Raw genomic sequence first — 23,247 nt, forward strand, 5'->3', positions numbered from 1 at the left:
AATCAATCTCAATTTCACATCCCTACAAAATCATTATTTACATTTGTTTTACACGGCAGATAAACTTGTCTCATTTTCCGTACGTCGATTGATTTTTTTTTATTCACTTTAATTTATGATATTTTTTATTTTTGATCAGCCACATCGAAGATTCATACAGAATGAAAAAAATTAAACAAACCCATCCGTTATTCTGCGAGTGGATTACGGAGAAATTATTGTATTAAAAAAAGAATAAAAAGTGAGAAAAAGCCTTGCAAAAAAACTACAAAAATGTAAAAACCTGGACACGATTGTATCCGACCAAAAACACGAATAAAAAGAAGAAAATTTTATGTTTCATAAAGAGGTTGTTGTTTTTACTTTGCGAGATCCGAAATCAAAGTAAAATTGCTAATGCTTGGTGTGGCGGTGGCTAATTGAACTACACACTACGGAAAACTCTTGTAAATTTCAGTTATGTGAGACTGTGAGACGGGCATCACTTTTGTCGTTAAACTCGATCTTTATGAGAGTGAAATTATTTTCAATTAAATCTAGAATTTTTATTGCTCAGAAACAAATTCTGAACCATGGCGAAAAAAAGTGCTCAGTTTTGTGTTTCCTGTCAAAATGCGTGGTCTTACTCCGGAACAACGAAAAAGTATCGTGCACAAATGGTGCAGTGTGAGAGGACTCTCGTTGAGAAAATTGGCCAAGGAAGAGGGTGGCCGAAAATCCGGTCCTGTAAGTCCGGATATCGATAAAAAGATCAGGGATGCCTACAAACGAAAACCAGCGACTTCCGTTGCGAAAAAACTAGGGACCTCGTCGAGTAACGTCATGCGGGCCAAAGAAAGACTTGGGCTGAAAACATACCGGAAGCAGAAAAAACCCAAAAGGAACCCAAAACAGGCCGCGTCCGTGAAACCACGGGCCCGCAAACTCTACGATTCGTTATTGTGTCGAAATTCTGGGTGTATAATAATGGACGACGAAACGTACGTGTAACTAGATTACAAAACGCTTCCCGGATCACAATTTTATACTGTAAGTGAAGGCAAGGACATCCCCGAAACGGAGAAGGCCATTTTTACCGAAAAATTCGGTAAGAAGGTCATGGTTTGGCAGGAAATATGCGAGTGTGGTAAAACATCTAGTCCGTACATCACAACGTAGACGATGAACACTCAGAAATACGTTAAGGAATGTCTCCAGAAGCGATTGCTGCCGATGATCAGGCAGCACGAAGGTCAAGTAGTATTTTGGCCTGATTTGGCGTCATGTCATTACGCAAAGTACACTTTAGAATGGTACAAAAGTCAAAATGTATGTTTCGTGCCGAAATACATGAATCCGCCGAACTGCCCGGAGGCACGGCCAATCGAGACTTTTTGGGCTTTAACCAAAGCAAAGTTTCGAAAATTAATAAAACCAGCCGACGACATCCAAAAATTCAAAAAAAGATTGGCCAAAAGTGGTCAAAATGGTGGGAAGTACCACTGTGCAGAAGCTAATGGGTCATGTTCGAGGAAAAGTTAGGAGTCTTGGCTATGATTAAATGTGTTGATTAAACGAGAGTAAAATATCATTTGAAATACAAATACAAATATGATTTGCCAAATAAAATTATTAAAACTTAAAAAAACATGATTTTTTTGTTATTTTGAAAGTGTGCTTATACTATCTGGAACAGTCTATAATATAATTGCGCATTCTTTTTTTTTAAGGTTGATTTTTGTCCCAGTCTTGTCTTCTGTCGTCACTTATTTTGTCATTTTGTCTTGTGTATTAACCCCCACTTGTCTTGTTTATTGTGTCAACTTGTGTCCATTGTCCTTCCCCATTTGTTTTTAAACTCGTTCTGTTACTCTGTCATGACTAATTTCATTGATATATAAAAATAGTAATATCAATTACAGGATAATATGGTTGTTTCTCGATTACTTTTTCAAAGGGAAGCATCAGCTCCTGCAAACAATGCATCCGATCGTCGATCCGACGCAACCGGCAGCTCGCACACGCTTACAAACACCACCAGCAGGTAGAGGAAAATTTCTCCTATCTGATGATAGTGCCAGCACGCGCGGGCCAGCCACCAGTTACGCCAAATCGACGACCAAACGCACCGCCTACAAAAGCCGATACGCTCCCTTGGAAAAGTTATCGAGATTTCTACTAATTAATGAATTATAGACAATTACCTCTCATGATCCTTGGCTCCACTATGATTTTAACTTACCACTTTTTGATTATTTATCAAATACCTCACCGAGTATATAACGCCCCGATGCCTTGTTGATTTCTGGTCTCATTTGGATTGGTCCTGAATTTGTTTGATATCCTGTTCGAAGTTATTCTTTTCCTTCTCCTTAGTCAATTGAAATCCCCGTGTCTCACGTCATATGATTCGCCATTCATAAAGATAATGGGTTAAAAGGGAGTAAAACATACATCAAGGTAGATTAGTATTAGTTGTACTTGATCCAAACACTAGAAAGAAGCATAGATAACTTAGTAGGAAAATAAAACTAATATATAACTAGTGCAATGGATAAGTGTTAGTTCCGGGATCATTTTAGTGTTAGTAGTTATGTTAGTTTTGATCCGTATTCAGTCCTACCGGCCCCTCCAGCACTATTTGCAGCAATTGTGATAAGATTATGCGACACTGCTACTACTACTATGTTAAATGTATGACTTGTCAATTTTCGAAACGCAATGTCTTTCAATAAATCACTCAATCACTTTGATGTCTGAAAATTTGCTCAAAAGGGTTTTGTTGACACATCATACCTTACCTAAAGCACAACAATCCTAATTCTTATTTCAAACCTATCAACATATTTAACACATCTTTCCTAAAACTTTACTTGTTCGTAAGCGTCTGGTTGAAGATATGACTTTCGCTATTAACATTGCCTGTAATTAACAAATACACTAAATAGGAAGATTTATTATACAACTTCAAAGGCTAGTCGCCTCCCTACGCGGACCCTCGCGTCCTATCTCTTATGTTAATTAACTTTCTGAATTCTCTAATTGAAGTTTATTTAATAAATAACTGAAATCTCTAATCTACCTACACAATCATAACCCATGCTTTTAAACTTAAATTTAACGTGTTTCAAGTACTTCTGGCTTTGACATATATTAATTATATCTTTGTTCGTCCCAGGTGACACCTTCAAGTGACTAAAATGCTTCACTTTGAAGTAAAAAATCTTAAAAAAAAGCCTAGGCCCATTCCACCACTGACCCCACTGGATCGTTACGGCGAACCAGTGGTTCATCTGATAACTCCTGAAGAGAAGGCTGCCGCGATAGGTCAGCGCCCATAATCTCGGACAAAACATCGTCAGCCCTCATGAATCTGAGGTTGCTGAAAATGCAACCAATCTTTTTCAGATTCCTAAAATTTTTCCTGAGGAATCCAAGATTACGGCTGACGAACTGTTGGCCTATATCAAATCATCTAAAAACATGAAGGCCCCAGGTTTCGACAACATCCTGAATCTGGAACTCAAACACATGAGTTCCAGATTCTACAACCATCTGGCACTGCTTTTCAATCAGTGCCTCAGACTTGGCTACTTCCCCTTGTGTTGGAAGTCAGCTAAAGTCATACCCATCCGGAAACCTGGGAAGGATCCGTCCTCTCCTTCAAGTTATCGACCAATCAGCCTTCTCTCAGGGTTATCAAAACTGTTCGAAAGAGCAGTGTACCACCCTAACATCTGTCGATGAAAACAACTTGTTGATCGACGAACAGTTAGGTTTTCGGAAAGGTCGTTCGACCGTCCACCAGTTGACTCGAGTAAAAAACATTCTCAGACAGAACAAGTCTGTTTCGAAAACATCCGCCATGGCGTTGTTGGACGTTCAAAAAGCGTTCGACAATGTCTGGCATGATGGCCTGGTGTTCAAATTGCAGCAGTACGGTCTTCCAATCTTCCTAGTGAAGATCATAAACAACTATTTATCAGGCAGGACGTTCCGAGTCTCTCTGAATGGCATCACATCGGATGCTTTCAACATCGGTGCCGGGGTTCCACAAGGAAGCATCCTTGGCCCCATCCTATTCAATCTGTTCACCTCCGATATGCCGGCTCTCCCTGATGGTGGATCGTTGTCTCTGTTTGCAGATGACACATCCATCGTCTACAAGGGTAGGGTCATCGGAGCTCTGACTGCCAAACTTCAGAGAGGCCTGGACGTCCTGTCTGAATACTTCAACAGCTGGAAGATCCGTATCAATGCGGCAAAGACCACCACCAAATTACACACGTTCAATCTTACCAAGTACACGATCGTATGTAGTTGTAGTACCATTTATAATGTAAATACTACCAATCAAAATCAATTGCCAATGCACCGCCGATGAAAACCACCAAATATCCCCCCAAGCCAGGTTTCACTTGCCGAACCATCTGCAAAATGGCCGGATCGTGGATGATGAGTATGTGCTTGCTGTCGGACTGAAGGAATGGAATGAAATTGCATTGATCAGTTCCTATTAATCCTACAAAGCAAAAAAAAATGTAATATCGATCAAAGTAATTCAAGCTGATGTATGAAATAATGATGTAATAGCAAAAAGCAGATACAATATTACATCAATGGATGTAATTTTGTACGCAAAATCGATGTACATTGTACAATGTGATATTACACAACCGATGGATTGACCTGGTTGCATCAGTTTCGATGTAATGTTCAACAACTTGTTTTGCTGTGTATACTATTGTGCTAAAGCAACCGAATCTTTGAGGTTAATACGTTGATTAACATTTGTTGGTTTTTACGAGATTCATGGTGCGGAAAATACATAGAGATTTTTCTTTTGAATTTTTCGAACCCATGTGAAGCCCAATGAACATTGGCAAAATGTCAAAACTCGACAGTGATGCCGTTTTATATTATATTTATTGTGTCCTACTTGTTAACCGTGCAGAACAGTGTGCCATGCTGTGTTTCGGCACAGTGTGCAGAGTTGATTGCCCCTTGTAGATAATAGTGGGTAATACAAAAATTGTACTGAAGCGAATACAAAAGTTGTGATTTTTCGACAAATCAAGTAATTATTTCAGGCATAACATTTGATAACGGCACAAAAGCATTTGTAAACAAACTTTCTAAGGCCCTTCCCGAAAAAAAATAACAACAAAAATACATTAAAAACAATGTAACAATAAGACGAAAATTATTGTCTTAACAATGATTTATATTGTTACGTCTACAATAAAATTACCTTGATTTATGTTGTACAAAACAATAAATTTCATGGTAAATGGAAAATTTACAATAAAAAAGGGGGGTTGTTAAGTATCTTAACAATGAAATTTTCGTGATTTTCCCATATAATTTTTTTTCAATAACATTATATATTATTGTTATTTTACTGTTGGTTGGCGAATTTATTGATTAAAAAAAATAACAGTGTACTTTAGAGTGTATATGTTGGCTTGACAGATCTACTTTATCGACTTTAAAAATAAATCGAAAAAATAAAACATTGCCCCGAGAAGGGAAGGGGGTGGTATGTCTGTTACGAGTGGTCCTTTTTTTTACTGGTTATGGATCGAGATTCGATCCGGAACTTGTGAGAAATGCAGGCCAACTGCCCTGCGCTCGATATCCCTAGGTCACGTCTCTTTGGTGGTTGAGCGTCGTTGATAAGTTAATGCATTTGACTGGAGAGAATCGCCCATGAAATATGCTTCCACCTGAGAGTTCCTTCCTGACATCTTCAAGTGGTGGAATTTTTTATTATTATTGTATGATTATTGACTGCACTGAAAAGGTCTCCATTAAGCTTTAGAGAGGGTCTAGGATAAGATATGAGCGGACGCGGACTGCCTGGTTTTGAGCCAAACGAACTGTCAAAGCTAGAGCCATACGAGCAGCGCCTATCTTAATTACATTGGCAGTGTTGCTGACCCTCTCATAGTCTGCATGCTTCAATCAGATTTATTTTTATTGTTCGTGAAGTAACCCACAATGAAAATACACCAATATTTAATGTAACAACAATTTTTATTGTAATAGAGTTGTTCATTATTGTTCATGATCGAATCATGTTAACAATAAAATAAATGAAAAATACGATAAAAAACATTGTAACAACATTTTATTATGTACATTCATTGTACAGCTAGGTAGCAGTTTTGCCGTTTTCGGAAGAGTACAACAATCATTTTTATTGTCGACAGTAAATATTAATGTTAGAGCATTGTTTCCACTGAAAATTTCACTGTAATTTTTTTTTCGGGTTTACACGCGAACCAAAGTACGCCCACGTAAACCAACAACATCATCGGATAGGGGCAACTATCACCTTTCCAAATGTGGTATTGATTTGCATGAGCGTACTTTGGTTCGCGTGTAAAGGGCCTTAGAAAGTTTGTTTACAAATGCTTTTGTGCCGTTATCAAATGTTATGCCAGATTTATAGAATGTTTAACCACAATTAAAAGCTTAAACTCATAATTTTAAAAAAACGGTATAATCTGTGTTAAATCTATTAAACTGTGATCAAATCTGAATTACAGATTCTTTATTCTTAAAACTCAAAAAATCTGTAGAAATACAAATTAATCTGTAGCTTTGACAACCCTGATGATAGCCCCCCACGTGGCAACGGTAAAGTCGAACGCACCAATCCAGCATAAGTGATTCAATTATATCTAAATAGACGTCAATATATTTACATGCGATGCGATTTTTCATAGCATTCACGTTTTTAATCCAAAAATTTGACAAACCACAGTTTAGTACTTAAAATAAAAGCTTAAAAATGAAAAACTGTCAAATATGGGTATTTCCGAAAAAAGGATGACGTGTAGAGGCCGGAAAAGGATGCCAGACGTCATTTTTGTATCCAAGATGGCGGCCATCGGTTCAAGAAAACTGTCAAATACCCTACAATATGCACACCAAATTTCTTAAATCTTGTTCGGTACTTTTTTGCTGGATTCGTTCTGTAAAATATAATTTTCACCGAAAGATTTGTTAAAAGTATTGTTTTACCAATTTTCCGCAATCAAAACTGCTGAATTTCCATAATTTACAGAAATTTACCGAAAACTGTAAATCAAAATTACTGATCTAAATTGTAAATGGCCGCAATTCCGCAATACTGTAAACAATGTGATGAATGTGCTGTAAACATAATCTTTAACAAAAACAAACAGCATTAATGTACCATATTTTTGTAGAAAATACAGAACAGATTTGTAAACCTCTTTCTGTAAAGCTCAACCTTTGCTGTCATTTTGAAGTTGAGCGTTCTTCGGCTATCCGTTGTGACTAGTAAGTACGTTACTTTTGTTCCTTTAATCCGTCCAATTTACATCGAAGGTATTAATTATATTATTCTTTTTAATTCTAGGCCAATTGCTTTCAGATGCCATGGACATTAAATGGCCTAATGTCCCACAAAAACCTCGTCCACAACCGCAAAAAGCGAATTTGTGCACGGTTCGCAACTGGGTCGCTAACAACGTCCAGGTTCTTACTTACTTTATATACGGACGAACGATGACAATATATGTTTATAAATAATGAATGATTCATATGAGCCAAATTATTCTTCAGATTTGTTGTTGTTGAAATAAATAATTAATCAATCAAGAAAAAATCATGTTATTGATGATTCAAGAAAAATAAGTACAGTCAATTCGGTAAAAATTAAACCGAACGCTATATTGCAAACTTCACCGATCATTCAGAAAAATGAACAGTCCTGGTCAGTAAATTTTGACAGCTCACAATTGAACAAAATTTACCGAACGGATTGTAAATAAACTAATAATTACCGAATAGATTACCGAATGTTCAGCTGTTCCATATTCGGTAAAAAATTACTGTATACTGTAAGTAAATCTTAGTGTGTGGGGTTTTCCGGATAGGGAATAACGTGTAGAGGCCAGAAATCAATGCCAGACGGCATTTTGGAATCCAAGATGGTAACCACCAAGGCCAGAAATCGATGTCATTTGATCGTTGGTTAAAAAAGAAATTTAACGTTTTCAGTATTACCTTAAACAAGTGTTCAATTGTGATGAAACAAAACTGTTTTAGAAAAAACGCTTCAAAGATCTTATGTTTCAGAGCACCTGAAAACAATGCTTCTCAATCAAGGGTTCTCAATCATGTTTTTTCTCTAAAGCGAAATTTACAGGAAGTAAATTATCGTGGCAACAAGAAAGGTTGAATGATCCAAGAATTATTTGAGGACTGTATAAACGACTGCTTCTCACCACAGTTGGAGGAGTTTTGCGCAGCCAAGAACATTAGCTTCAAGGCTTTGCTGCTCCTTGATAACGCTCCGTTGCATCCACCCACCATAAGCAATCCCAACATAATGCTCCTATACATGCTACCAAAGATCACGTCTTTGATTCAACCCCTTGATCAAAGCATCATCACAAATTTCAAGCTGAATTATGTCAAGAAAATTACAGTTTTATTCTGGAAACAGCCGAGAATGACCCAACAAACAATTGAGAGCTCTTATAAAACACCTGAGTTGATCAAACGTTGAATAATAGCTTCCAGAGTTGTACAAGAATGTAGTTGTATTGCCTTTTTGGTTGAACGCTTCAAAAGCTGCTTGGAGCACTCTTAAATGATTGTTTACGTTCGACCAACCACAATTTTGTTGCTAAAAATAGCACAAGTGATAGGCATGTTTATATAACCATAAGGCAATGATTATTCGACTGCAAGAGAAGTTACTCAAGATGAGCTTGATATACTTCTCTCATATGATCAAAATATGTATTCAAGAATAGAGTAGATGGAAACAGAAGCGGCTGGCAATCCGGGATCATGAGTTCGAATCTTGCTTCGAGAAACCCTCGGTGGAGTAGAGGTAAATTATATATAGGTGTTATTAATAAATGCAAACGTTAATTTAAGACACATATCATATAATCAACGATAACATTTCTAGATAAATTCTCTCAATTAATGATTAGAGAGATTAATTGGAAGAATATCAATCAAAGATTAAACAGATGCTTGTTACTACTTCCTCCATGATCACAGAATGTGAATTATGGCATAATTACATATTTTTTCAATGTGCACAAATAAATTAAATTAATAAAAACTGTACAAGCAATTATTTTGGCGTACCACGACAATTGTTAAACTAATTTTAATCTGTGAATATTGTGAGTACTTACACAACGGTTATTAAGGAGTCATTAAAAAGTGCTATAAACGCTTTTCACCGCTTGTTGTATAGTAATTATTTAGGGGTCATAAAAGAGTGTAACAAACGCCTCTCAGGTTCAATCTCTAATACATTTCGAAGCAGCTGTTAGGAGTTGTCTATAAACGTTGTATTAGAGCTTTCACCAAAACAATAAAGCTTGACTTTAAATATGTATCTATAAACGTTGTATAAAAGTTGCTTCTATCCGGTTGTTAAGGAGTCATTGAAAAGTGCTATAAACGCTTTTCACCGCTTGCTGTACAATGATTATTTAGGAGTCATAAAAGAGTGCAACAAACGCCTCTCAGGTTTACTCTCTACTAAATTTCAAAGCAGCTGTCAAGAAGTGTCTACAAACGTTGTATAAGAGCTTTCACCAAAATAATAAAGCTTGAGTTTAATATGTATCTATAAACGTTGTATAAAAGTTGCTTCTACTCCTATACCGCGTATACATATAATGCTGTAGTTGAACAGGTTCTCCAAACCAGTGTAAACAAGAGTTTTACAGAAGTTGTAATAAACAAATTGTACAGTTATTATTCAGCATGCAGTTGAATAAAATCACAATGGAAGCGTTTCTTCAACAAGAAATTGATTTTGGATAAACGTTTTACTGAATACGTTAGACAACACCTTTGTGTTGCAGTTGTATAGGTTCTCCAAACCAGTGTAAACAAGGGTTTTATAAAAGTTGTGGTTAACACATTGTGCAATTATTATTCAACTTGCAGCTGAACAAAATCAAAACGAAAGCGTTTCTTCAACTGGAAATTGTTACTTGGGGAAGGCCTTTCACTAGCAGATACACGAAAGTAGTTAAGCATCAAGAATTGATTCGACTACAATATCAAGACGACAACGAGGATTTGCAGATCATGTCCGAAAATTCAACAAATTCACGAAAACTTTGGTGCGCCGGGGATAAGAAACACGGTGAAATCAACGAAATCATAAGAGATGCACCGGCTACAGCAGATGAAATTGTTAGCGAACTAAACCCATTTACAATGAATATGGATTATATTTTCATCCCACCACGGTAGAAATCGAGTTCAAAATAAATCAACTCTCCGAGTTCGAAAGCTTCTGCACATTGGACAGTTATGTCGAACAAAGTGCAAAAATCCAAGATTTGCTAAGGGTAGACGAAACGTTGCCGTCTTGCTCAATGATACGTTAAACACATTATAAAAATTATACGCAGCATGCGAGGCAAGATTTTGAGCTTCAAAAAACCCTTAAACAAAATTCATCTTCCTAGTGGATTATCGCCAAGCCTACCCCGTACACGATCCACGTTTACTGTGCTGAACTGATACGAGGCTGTCCATAGCAACTAAATGTCCCTTCGAAAGCCAATTGCCACCATTTTGGATCCCAAAATGGTGGCAGACATCGATTTTGGGCCTATACACGTCGTCCCCATCAAAAGTTTACGCTAAAGCAAAGGCCGCCATCTTCAATTTCAAAATGGCGACTGGCATCGATATCTGATCTCTACACGTCGTTCCCTATCCAAAATCAACACCCACATTTTGGAATTTGACAGTTTTTATTGAACTGATGCCCGCCAGCTTTGATTCCAAAATGGCAACTTTAATCGATATTCAGCCTCTACACGTCATCCCCTCTCCGAAAGTACCCATATTGTAGGGTATTTGACAGTTTTTCTTGAACCGATGGCCGCCATCTTGGATAATATTTCCTCGCCAATCGAACGCAAATTACCAGCATTATCGGATAGGGGAAATCTTCCCCAACCCAAAGATGGTATTAATTTTCGTAGGAGAGTCTTGAGTCACGAGAAAAGGGGTTCCGAAGTTTTGTTCGCAATAACTGATGTGCTCTTTTCTGTTGTTGGTCGTGATTTGCTCGATTGGTTCCGCTATTTGACAGCTCAATTGATTCCCGAGATTCTATCCGCCAGACTATGAATATGGCGACTATACTCTACACGTCATCCCCTTTTCGGAAATACCCATATTGTAGGATATTTGACAGTTTTTCTTGAACCGATCACCGCCATCTTGGATTCTAAAATGACGTCTGGAATAGATTTCCGGCCTCTACACGTCGTCCCGGTCCGGAAATACCCATATTGTAGGGTATTTGACAGTTTTTCTTGAACCGGTGGCCTCCATCTTGGATTTCAAAATGGCATTTGGCATCGGTTTTCGGCCTCTACACGCCATCCCCTTTCCGGAAATACCCATATTGTACGGTATTTGTCAGTTTTTTTTTTAACCTATGGCCGCCATCTTGGATTCTAAAATGTAGCCTGAACTCGATTTCCGGCTTCTACACGTCGTCCCCGTTCCGGAAATACCCATATTGACAGTTTTTTGACAGTCCGTATTTGACAGTTTTTCTTGAACCGCTAGCCGTCATCTTCGATTCCAAAATGACGGCTGGCATCGATTTCCGGCCTGTACACGTCATCCCCTTTCCGAAAATACCCATATTGTAGCGTATTTGACAGTTTTTGTTGAACTGATGGCCGCCATCTTGGATTTCAAAATGGCGTCTGGCATCATATTCCAGCCTCTACACGTCGTTCCCTTTCCGAAAATACCCATATAGAAGAGTATTTGACAGTTTTTCTTGAATCGATGACCGCCATCTTGGATTTTAAAATGCCGAAATCGATTTACAGCTCTCTACACGTCATCCCAATTACGTTTCGTCTCCTCACATTGCACAGCAACATCTTATATGGACAAGCTTTCCAGACATAACACATTAAGGAAGTTCATGTGCACACTAGCGCCGCGTAGTGAGAGAGTTCTCAAATAATATTATCACTATCCAAAGGACTTGGTCACCTGACCAACTTTGCTGAAGACAGCAACCAGGTTCTCGAGATACAGTTTATATAGGAAGTTTACATGCACACTAGCGCTGCGTAGTGAGAGAGTTCTGAACTAATATGAACACCATACAAAAGGACATGATCACCCGAACAACTTTGCTGAAGACAGTAGCCTTCTATATGGCCAGGATTTTGAGATACAGCTTATATAGCAAGCTCATATGCACACTAGCGCTGCGAAGTGAGAGAGTACTGAACTAATATGACCACTATCCGAAAGGACTTGGTCACTTGAACAACTTTGCTGAAGACAGTAACTTTCTATATGGCCAGGATCACGAAATATTCTATGTTGGACCTATGATCTATATATTATAGCAGCCGTCATAAGTAAAATAAAAGTGAAGCGCCTCTAGCGGCGTAGTTCCCGATTAAACCTGAATCCAATGACACAGGCTTGTTGGTCTATCCCAGTGCAACAACTTTGTCCAAGACAGTATAGCTCTATATATTGAAACAAATGAGATAATCCACCACAGCCCCTATTAGTGAAAATCCCATAAGCTGTGGGTATCCTTATTCGCGGATAGCCCGGCAATAAGGATCCGGCAATAAGGAATCCGGCAATAAGGATTCCTGACTGTATACACATTAAGATTTTTTTTACAGGAGTCAGTATTTTTTACTGGTTTTTTGAATTGCTGAAAAAGTCGGTAAAAATTCAAATGACCGTTATCCGTAAAAAATTGTAATGGACCAATTTTATTTTCTATCATTAAATGGGGTTAACCGAACAAATTTTCTCATTAATAAATTTTCCACAGATTTTTAAACTTTTACCAAACAGTTCCGCAATTCAAAAACTCAGTAAAACCGTACTGACTCGATTAGTGTGTAAAGGGTGTCCACGATGAAATTGCCTCACTATGAAATTCCTCTAACTTTTTAACCGTTGGGTAGAATTTAATGACAATTTGGGTGGATTTAGTTCATAATGCATTATTTACATCCTGCAAGTTTTAAAGTCCTGTGATCAAAACTCGCGGAAATGGAGTCGAAAGAACAGCTCGTGCGTGATAAAATCTTGCGCATTCATCACGAGAACAAGGATCTCTCGCATCGTTCCATCGCTAAAACGTTGGGAATCGCGAATTCCACGGTGTCGCGAGTGATTAAGCGGTTCGAGGAACGGTTGACCACCGATCGGAAGCCCAGAAGTGAAGGAAAAAGTAATCCGTACAACACCAAAAAATCACAACCGCGTAGTTGGGGGCCTTCAACCGAAATCCGAACGCCTCCGTTAGGGATGTGGCTAAGAAGCTGCACCTAAGCCGAAGTTTTGTCCAGAAGGCCAAAACTAAGGCTGGGCTTCGAACGTTCAAGGTACAAAAGGCCCCTAATCGCGACGAGAAGCAGCTGCTTCCTCTCCTGAAGGCCCACAACGTCCCAACAATCTTCTGGCCAGATTTGGCCTCATGCCACTACTCCAAGGACGTGCTGAAGTGGTATGCGGACAATAAGGTCAATTTTGTGCCGAAAATGTTCAACCCTCCCAACACTCCGGAGCTCCGCCCCATCGAGAAGTACTGGGCGATTATGAAGCAGCACCTTCTTAAACGACCTAAGGTAGTGAAGACAGTCGAGGAACTGAAGAAAGTATGGGTTTACATGCAAAAAACGGTTGATTCACAGGTTGTGCAGAATCTTATGGCCGGGGTTAAGGCCAAGGTGCGGGCATTTGCGTATGGACTGTAAATAAAATACGAGTAAAATGGTAAAATGAAGTTTAATAGTTATTTCTCAATCCCTGAAAATTTGATGGCAATCGGATGAAAACTCGAATTTTGCGAATCAATTTTGTGTGTGGCAATTTCATCGTGGACACCCTTTATGCATCAACCCTAACTGAAACCGATGAAAAAAGTTTTTCTGCTATTCAGACGGCCAGAGCCGAAAACGTTGCATTCAAATCTAAATCCAGTCGTCAATCAACCATCGTATAAACCTGTGAGTCGTAAACATTCTACCCATGAATTCAGTTTTTTTTTTTTTTAATCGGAACGTTCGGATATTTTGATTCAATTTCGATTGAATATGAATTTCAAAAACCAAACACATATGTAATGATACTAAAAATGTTTATTTTTCGTTTCCATTTGTTTCAAAATACAATTATTGTTCTGATATGACAATACTCTGATATGCAATTCGTCATTAAACTTCAACGTTACCGTAGGATTAAACATATAAAATCTACAATTTTTTCGGCGCCTGGCTGTAGTGTACGTGTGGTTTAGTATGTACCTTCTGAATTCAGGTGAAACATTTTAAACTAATTAAAAACCGTCCGCGAAAAAGGTGGAAAAGCGCGCACACCTGAAACACCTACAACTGCAGCACGCGCGTCCATTTTTGTAGGCCTGGCCCTCGCGACCGATTCAATTAGTAATGAAGTGCGTTTGATTTGTATGCATTTTATAAGCTTTTTTTTTTGTTAAAACAATTGTTGGCGCTGTTGCTGTTGCATTCAAACCATCCAGCGGTGGTGCCAAGGGTAAAATTTGTTCAGTGTGGTTTTTGAATGATTTTCTTTTTTCTATAGCGGGAAAATGGCATGAACCAATTCATATGGCTTTCGAATGTATGTGTGTCCCTTGGAAACGATAATAGCGATAAAAAATATTGCCAGCTAATTATTGTTATGACTTTTTATTATTATTACTATTATTATCAGCGGAGGCCATTTGGCGGTTTGTCACTAAATTGGAATGAGTTAAGCTTGAAAAGTGATGCTGCCGCCGACGGGATGAATGCTCACAATTTGTATGAATTGAATCAGTTTTGGAATGTCATTTTCTCGTATTAGTTTAAAATTGCGCTTCCTTATCAACTACCGTATAAAAAGAGAAAAAGATTATCTAAAAACACGTAAAGTAAGTCAAACATTGGATGGAATCAGTTTCATTTAAGATCCTTCTTAAAGATACGAGTTGCTGGTGGTTTTGGTCAACCGGAAATGAAAACATTTTCTTCGTTCGCTTCTTCGTATAAGAAGATTGTCCGTTGGATTTTTTTTTCAATCAAAAAAGGGTTCTTCTTTTTTGCTATCGTCACGTGATGAAAAATGGAACAGAAATCGGTTTGAAAAGAGAATCTGATTGAGTCGCTTTGATTGTGGGCACTTCCGGATCCACCCTTGAGGATTATCTTTTCTCGCTGACGTGGTACGACTAATATACTGAAGAGTGACACAAATAGGAAAAACGGATCTGTTACTAACTAAAAGACGTTACACTGTAAGACATTTGGCATTTCTCCGCTGTCCGTCAGAGATTCTAATCATTGCTTATATGTGGCGGGAAGGGGGAACATTCTTCTGATGGGAGTGTGAACACGTTATAATCAATCAGGCGTAGCTGACTTTCTGATCGTAGGTATGATCCCGCATGTCATTGTCATCCGGGAGCGTATGGTGGCGTAGTCCCAGCCGACCACCGCATCTGAGAATCAACATGATGATGATGATGACAAACATGGCCACGAAAGCCACGGCAGGATATACCACAATGAATGCCATTGTGCAGTATGCGGTTTTCTTTGATGAAGTTTTGTACTGTTGTTATCGAACTTTAGATGTCACTTTCGCGTTTAGCGTGCAGTTCGACGTATTCCTCTCGGTAGCCGGCTCCCCGTCCGTACTGCTGCTGCGGTTGGTGCTGAGGACGGTGGTGCGAAACGGTGTACTCGACCGGGCGCTCGATGTCGGGCTGTAATTGAGAGGAACAGTGAAATGTGTCAGTAATTTTGAGTGGAGCTGCACCGAATAGCACTATTCCAATTAATTGGAAAGTTTAATAAAAACGAAAAATCATGGAAATAACTAGTCTTTGTTAAGATTAAGGGTTGTTAAAAGCAAGGTTGCAAATACTCATTTCAGCTAAAATAATGTTTTTCGGAATAATAAAACCAAAAGATGGTATGATGGCATGTTTTACTTGTAACTTACAAGAAGAGCTTACAAAGTATGCGTTTGAAACATAAAACCTGTAAATTTTGCTTTCTATGAGTCACAATCAGCGATTTTCTGATCGCTGAGTGAGTGAGTGAGTGAGTGAGTGAGTTTGTGAAAAATCGCTGATTGTGATTCTCATGAAGTGAAATAAACAGGTTTAATATGTCAAACACATTCTTTGCAACGTCTTCTTGTATCCTACCAATTAAAAATTTGATCATGGCATCTAATGATTTCATAATTTAGAAAAACATTGTTTTAGCTGAAATGAGTATTTGCAACCTTGGTTAAAAGTGGTGAGTGGTAGGTATCAATAATAGATTTATATTAAGATAAATCTAGGCACGAAATTAATAATTCTGGAATAATCAAATCATGAAAAGTTAGAATTCATAATTTCAAACTTGAAACATTTACATGCAAAAAAAAACAAATCTCATTTTATCTGCCTATGGTGAAGTCTGACCCTTCCTTACTTCATTGAATCGCGACTAAATTGCTCAACCCCACATTCGGGGAAGATAATAAGTAAAATAATGTTGAATGAAATGTGCGTCTGTGCCTGACTTTTCACGCGAACGTTGTGGCTCATGGCAGCTTATGGTCAGGAAGCACTCGGAAGCATGCCCAGGTGTAACCTATGTTTCTTTCGGTGCTGGAAGTGGCCGCAAATGATCATAAAGGATGTCCCACATCGAATTGCATCACGGAAAAAAACCCCGTTGAAAATTACCCATTGGGTATTTTCTCTTAAAATTTGGGTAGACGTAGTTTAGAGTGTATTGTTTACACTGTATTGTATGGCGTCAGCCTAAAAGCAACGTCGCGAATTGATTTTGCGCAAGCACCTGAAAAATCCTCAACTCTCTCATCGGAACATCGGAAAACAACTCGGAATCGGGCAGTCAACGATGAGTCGTGTGATTAAACGTTACTACAAAATTCTGAGCATCGAATGGAAGGAGAAATGCAGTCAGAATGGACGTTCTATTAGTGATCAGGATCACAAGCGTGTCGTGAAAGCGTTTGAGCGGAATCCCAATGCTTCGGTCAGGGATGTGGCCAAAAAGTTGAATCTGTCCAAGTCTTTCGTTCAGAGATCTGTCGTATCGCTTTTTCTCATCATCACTGTTTTCGTTGTGCTTTACTTCATCAGCAGCGAGTGTTACGTTTTTCCTGTGAGCAGCGACCATTATTAGTGATTGTTGTTTGCCATGGCTCTACCATAGAGGTAACTCTAAGACCAGAAGGTCCCAAAGAAACGTGCTCATCTATTTGGCTCATCTCTGGTACTCTCTTCGGTCCCAAGCTAATCGATGCACCCCTCGAAACATAAGAAAATCCACGAACCCCTCATTTTATCTGTCAAACTTTCATAGCGAATCAAAACAGACATAGTATAGTACTAAGACCGATAGGCTAGTCCAGTGTGAGCCAATTTAAAATCGTTAGTTTCCACCGGTTCACTCTGCCTCTCACTGCGTGACAAAACGTTCTGTCAGCGATAGTCGGTTGATGCGTTGTCGAGTGTCGAGTGAGTGTCATGATAATTTGCATCACTGTTCGATAACATTCCAATACCGATTTTGCATAGCGGCACGAGACTAAATCTGTCCAAAACACCGTGTTGCTTCAAAAATGGAAGTAGACGTTTTTGGAGGCAATCATTTAGATAAATTTCTTGATTCACCGTTCCGGTTGTGACTAAAATCACATTCCGTTTACCGCAAGTACATATTGGTTTTAGTAGTGTGTTGAACCTGAGTTCCAAATTGTGCACGTAATTTTGAGTTGGAGTTGCGGAGGTCAATAACAAGGGAACTGCTTTCAGGTTCTACAATGAGAGCACGCAAGCTACAAACAACCAGTACACTACAGTACTCAAGAACCAATTTTTCGCTTCTGAATCGCCCCTAAACTAGAATTTCAAGAATGGTCAATCAACGAACGTTGAAACTTTATTAGAAGTGAAGTAGGGGTATTTCAAATAAATTCTAAAAGAATCTGAACCAATTCATGTTGATCCCCGTGGAACGTCTACGGCTGGTACTATTGCATCAAGATGAAAGATGATTTCCCAACAAACATTGAATGCTGAATAAGAGCTTATTCAGGCAAAAATATACTTCTTCAGCTAAAAAATGGCTTATTCAGCTCACATTGTTTGTTGGGTTGAGTACAGTATATGAAAATACTACGAGGCAGCTTGTTGCAGGTCCACTTGATTCCTTCGGTAATATCTTTCCTTTTCATCTATTTATATTTCATGCTCGATTTAAACTTCATATCCAAAACGATCCCTGCTGCAAACCTTTCTCCACATCCAAAACTCCAGTGATTGCTAATGGAAGCGTAGATGACTTCTCGGTTTCCTTCACAGTGAGTATCACGTCAACACATACCTTCCTATTCCCTATTTGACTTGCATTCGGACACGGTCGGCGCTGGTATTGCTAAGTATTAGATCTCCATTACACATTGAGGATGAATGTTAGTCCCAACCATCATCTGTTGGTTCTCTGTGTAAATGCAGATGATCTGAGTAATAACATAGCAGCAACCGTGGGCGGTCAATCATGCTCATGCTCATGCTGATCAAATTTATCACAGGCAGTGACATTTTCAGATACAGCTTTCTTGCGCGTGTTGTCGGCACCAAATTCTGCCGTTCAGCACGATTGAGGAACTTCTGGACCTTGTACGTATGTAATTCAGCACGACCTTGAACACCTTCTGTTGGACGTTTTTGCTCACTGGACCTGGTTTTCGACCTGCACTAGGCTTGTGTTCGATGGTCAAACGTTCATCAAATCGTTTTAGCACTCTTGAAACAGAACACGGGAAAAAAATCCGTTCCAAAATTACTTAAAATTAAAATTACTTAAGTTACGATTTTCAGAATAAGTCAATTTTTCGTTTACGAAAGTACACCATGAATAAAAATCATGAAATCGTGAATATTGTTCCGCAAAATAAACGTAGCACCTGCGTCTGCGTTACGTTGCACCGGGCAGAGACGATGTTATATAAGGGACGCTCGGAGAGAATAAAAGTAAATATGGTTGCCCGGCCAACTAATTTCTATGTTTTCTGCAAGATTTGGCGACCCGCAATTTTGTGTTTACTTCAAGTGACTTTTAATTTGAGCGACTGTCGTCTGCTTCAGCATTACGGTAAAATGAATACTTTTTTAACCGTATCGGTAGTGTTACTATTCAATGGAAGTATTTGACGACTCAATTTTTGACAACTCTGAGTGAAACCAAATAAACCACATTGGAGGGTATATTGTACACAGCATTGCACAAAATTATTCAATCTGCAATCGTTGCTCCTATCATGTATGAGTGAAATCTTTACTATCTTAAAAAATTACACCGATCTTTGTAACAGAGCCTATGTAGATGTATTTCGTTGTGCTGGAGCAAATATTTCATGAGAACCAGCGTCTGTCTGAAAATCTTCTTAGGCTGTGTTCCATTTGGAAAGTTTTCACTTAAATTTAACACTTCGAAAATAAATTTAGCTGTTCGAAAATCCCTCTGTTGTTGAACGGCCGATTTTCGAGAAAGCATCTGTCAAAGTTGATTCCTTGTCTGTCAGAAATAAGTCTGCTGGAATAGCAGGTTTATTTGAAAATTTTCCATCTGTCAAATTTAAGTGAAAATTCACCAAATGGAACACAGCCTTAATAAAGACAATCAAACACAACAATTAAATTCAACCCAAAGCTCAACACTTCCCACGCTTTTCTTCATAAGGCGGTCGTGTTTATTTACATTGCTCAATTGGAACCGCGTTTGACGGTTCGATTGAAACTTTTGGCTTCAGTCTTCGCGCGTCTCTTATTTAACATCGTCTCTGGCACCGGGTACTAGTAAAAGCAACACAAGTCATAGAAACGTGAACTCTATTCTGAAAATCATTATCTTGTTCTGGTAAACGTGATCAAAGTTCATGAGTTGTGCTTGTTATCGTGAACCTCGAAAACGGGAACATGGTTCATGGACTGTAAAACGTTAACATCAAAATAATATTCAATCTTTTGATTGGATTGTGTATACATATACAGATCTTATATAAATGTCATTGCACGCTATTTTGAGGCTACTCAGTGACTGGGTGGATCGCACTAATTTTTGCATGCTGTATGGAGTTGTCAAAAAATGAGTTAACTGGTTTTGCACCGATGAGTGGGATCTACCCAGTCAGTCTGTTGGCCCGACAGCTTGCTTTGCTGGTGTTAGAAGCAAAAATATTATAAATATTGCTAAACATACTGCCAACAGAGGGATAATACGTCACTGCCGACATACTGCGAACAGATAGAAATACGTCACTACCAACAGCTGTTTCGTGTAAAAAGATAAAATTTGCAATGAAATACGAACACCACTTAACATTTGCACATTTTACTAACACCAAAACTCCCTTTGGCCCAGACCTTGTATAAATGACAATGGGCTGGAGCAACGATGCAGGTTTTACCCAGGGGTTTGACATATAGCTGCATACACGTACTCAACATCAAAACAACAAAACATATCAGGGTACCGCTAACAACGTTGCAGATGTTCGGTACGCAGCAAACTTAAGCGATATGACAGCCATATCCATCCCCTGGTTTTACCAACACTCCAAATTTGCAGCAGGCATCTGTCTAGCAGATGGAGTGGACACACTTTCGGCTCATCAATTCAACACTCATAAAATTCGATACATTTTTTTTTTTGGCGAATTTCCATGTAAAATTCCACATGATTATCATGTGTCCACACATAAACAGGCTTATTGGTGTTAGTGAAATGTGCAAATGTTTGTGGTGTTGATATTTTATTGCAATGATTATCTTTTTACACGTAACAGCTGTTGACAGTGACGTAAATCTCTTTTGGAACAGGACATTCACTGGTTCACCCTTTCCTTCGAGGATTCCGGCCAGATTGATTAACTCAACACACAGCAGCTTTGCATGTGATCCAAATTCACGATTGCAGCAACGAAAATCGCGAAAATGAAATCATTATTTTATTTTGTATTTTGCTTAGCGTTACGAAATCGCTAGACGCACTGAACAGGTATGAACTACCTATGTTCACGGATTTGAGATTAAGTTCATGAAAATTCGAATTACTCGATCACGTTAATGGGAATTAATCCATGCTAAGATGATACAGTCGGAAGAAAAACTTTCTATTTTAGTGTCCTCTATTACGGTCCCTTTCATCCAATGAATACCCCCCGTATGCAAGGTAATTTTGTGGTTTTGCTGCCCCCTCGGTAGAGATGAAATTTTGCGCTCATTTTTATCAAAACAATCATACCAAAATCAGAGATGTCCCATTTTTTAAATTATTCAATTAACATCTAATCGATTATTTTTTGTTCGCTGTGCTGTCATTTTTCCACCAATGAGAGTGCAGCATATGTTAAAAACGATGGGTGATGATCTTCTGGAGAAATTAATGCTTGGTTCGTTAATCGATTAATCGATTATTCGAATGAAAATCGGCCATCACTAGATGAATGGGAGACGTCGTTTCAAATTTAAGGCCGTACATAAATAATGATACAATTTGAAAGGGACCGAGGCTAATCACAAATTACGTCCCCATGGTAACTGAAATAAACACGAGTGCGGACCGGTTGCTAGTAGTTCTAGTTTTTTGTTCACGAATTGACAAATCCAAGTTTCAATCGGCCACCATGGCGCTGCAATCGCAGCGGTGATAAGTCCAAAATAATGTGTCAAACTGAATACATTTTTGAAATTTGAACCAAAAAACTATTATTTTGTATTTATTCTAGCGAGTTTCTATGGGAGTCAAAACATGATCCGAGCAAAAAAGTAGTACTCGTAATAATGGTATATAATTCTGAATTTTATCGTGCTTTGTTTCAAAAATTACTTTCCAAATAAACAAACATCATCCAGATCACCCGATTCGTCCACCGACTAAATCTATTGCCACTTAAAAATTAATTTCAGTCGGTGTATTAATCAGCAGATTAAATCGTTTTTCGTCTGGAGCTACACCGACCAATCGGCCTTTTTAATAGTTTTTCGTCGATGGATTTAGTCGGCCAACTTTGTCTGCTGTTTAATCGGCAGATGATTTCAAACCTTAACATGTTTTCTGTAATTAACTGTCTTGAAGTAGCTTTTTATTTAGGAACAATGCATTACAAAATAATCTTATGCATTTTGTACAAGGTTCATCCATGCTGACAAGAAATTTGCATGAAATTACATTGAAATTAATCAATTTTGCAAACAATCAATGAAATTGTCAAGGGCTGTCACAGACTTATCACCGTCGGTTAGTGCTTATTCCTGCCACCAGGCGCGCAGGAGTTTAAGTTGGATTTCTCAATATCGGAACGGTTTTTTTGCGTGTAGTATGTACACGGTTAGAAAAAAGTACCCAACGGCCAGTTCACTTTTACCTACTTTTGACTAGTTTGTCTCCTTTCCTCCTTCTAATGTTGTCAAAAACGGAGGAGCAAAACCATTTAACAAGGGTAGTAAAGTGTGGGAACCCAACGTTGAGTATAGTCATATTTACCTACCTTTGGGTACAACTAACTTACTTTTAGGTAGAAAGCGAGTGGAAATTCCATACGAATTGCACACAAGTAAATGAAAACTACTTTGACCCGCTTTACCTACTTTTGGGTTCCAGCACTATAGTGCCGAGATGAGTGAAAAGAACTTACTTTTGGGTCCTTTTTTTACCGTGTACTATCCCGAGTCGATTTCCGAGTTTGCGGTATGATAATGTTGGATTTTCTTGGTCTTCGAGCAAAATCATTGCACGGTTGCTTTGCTGTTTCAATTCCATCTTGAAATCGACACAACAGAATCTCTCCAAATTTACAGGATGTAAACAATACACGTTAAAGTATATTTCAACAAAATTTGGTAATTTTTCATCGGATGCAGGATGAGTTATGGGCAAATTTCAGTGGTGCAAAAATTATGTGGACACCCTTTAAAGGGTGTTACGATCAAAATGTGGTCAAAAAAGAATGCGTGGAAATCAATTAAATTTTTTATTAAAAAAATCAAATTATTTTTATTTTTTAAGTTTAATTTGTGTAAAAAACAGGAAAAATATGCAAACTTCCGGATGACCGAATCCGAATTGCCGTCTACTTTGTTTGCCGCAGAACGCCAGTTTGCCTTAAAATGCTTCTCATTTGCTACAGTTTTTTGGGTCT

General features: G+C 38.4%; 2 protein-coding genes across 2 annotated transcripts in view; both read right to left on the bottom strand.

Moving 5' to 3' along the window:
- Positions 1-14,738: 14,738 nt before the first annotated feature.
- On the bottom strand, positions 14,739-15,591 carry wrm2 (wurmchen 2). The gene has a single exon (XM_065218472.1). It carries the CDS (start codon positions 15,589-15,591, stop codon positions 15,421-15,423), a length of 171 nt encoding a protein of 56 aa, XP_065074544.1. The 3' UTR covers positions 14,739-15,420.
- Positions 15,592-15,641: 50 nt separating this feature from the next.
- wrm1 (wurmchen 1) overlaps positions 15,642-23,247 on the bottom strand; it is a 34,188-nt gene continuing 26,582 nt past the window's right edge. The window contains exon 4 of the mRNA XM_065218471.1: positions 15,642-15,781. Within this exon, the coding sequence (XP_065074543.1) occupies positions 15,644-15,781 (138 nt within the window). The 3' untranslated portion in view covers positions 15,642-15,643. The remainder of the gene's footprint in view (positions 15,782-23,247) is intronic.

This window comes from Ochlerotatus camptorhynchus, unplaced genomic scaffold (assembly GCF_037179485.1).
Source record: "Ochlerotatus camptorhynchus isolate MF236.1 unplaced genomic scaffold, CSIRO-AGI_Acam_v1.1 ptg000086l, whole genome shotgun sequence".
Classification (NCBI taxonomy): Eukaryota; Metazoa; Arthropoda; class Insecta; order Diptera; family Culicidae; genus Ochlerotatus; species Ochlerotatus camptorhynchus.

Excerpts from the sequence above, each read along its gene's own strand:
- wrm2 (XM_065218472.1), bottom strand. The coding sequence starts at position 15,591 with ATGGCATTCATTGTGGTATATCCTGCCGTGGCTTTCGTGGCCATGTTT.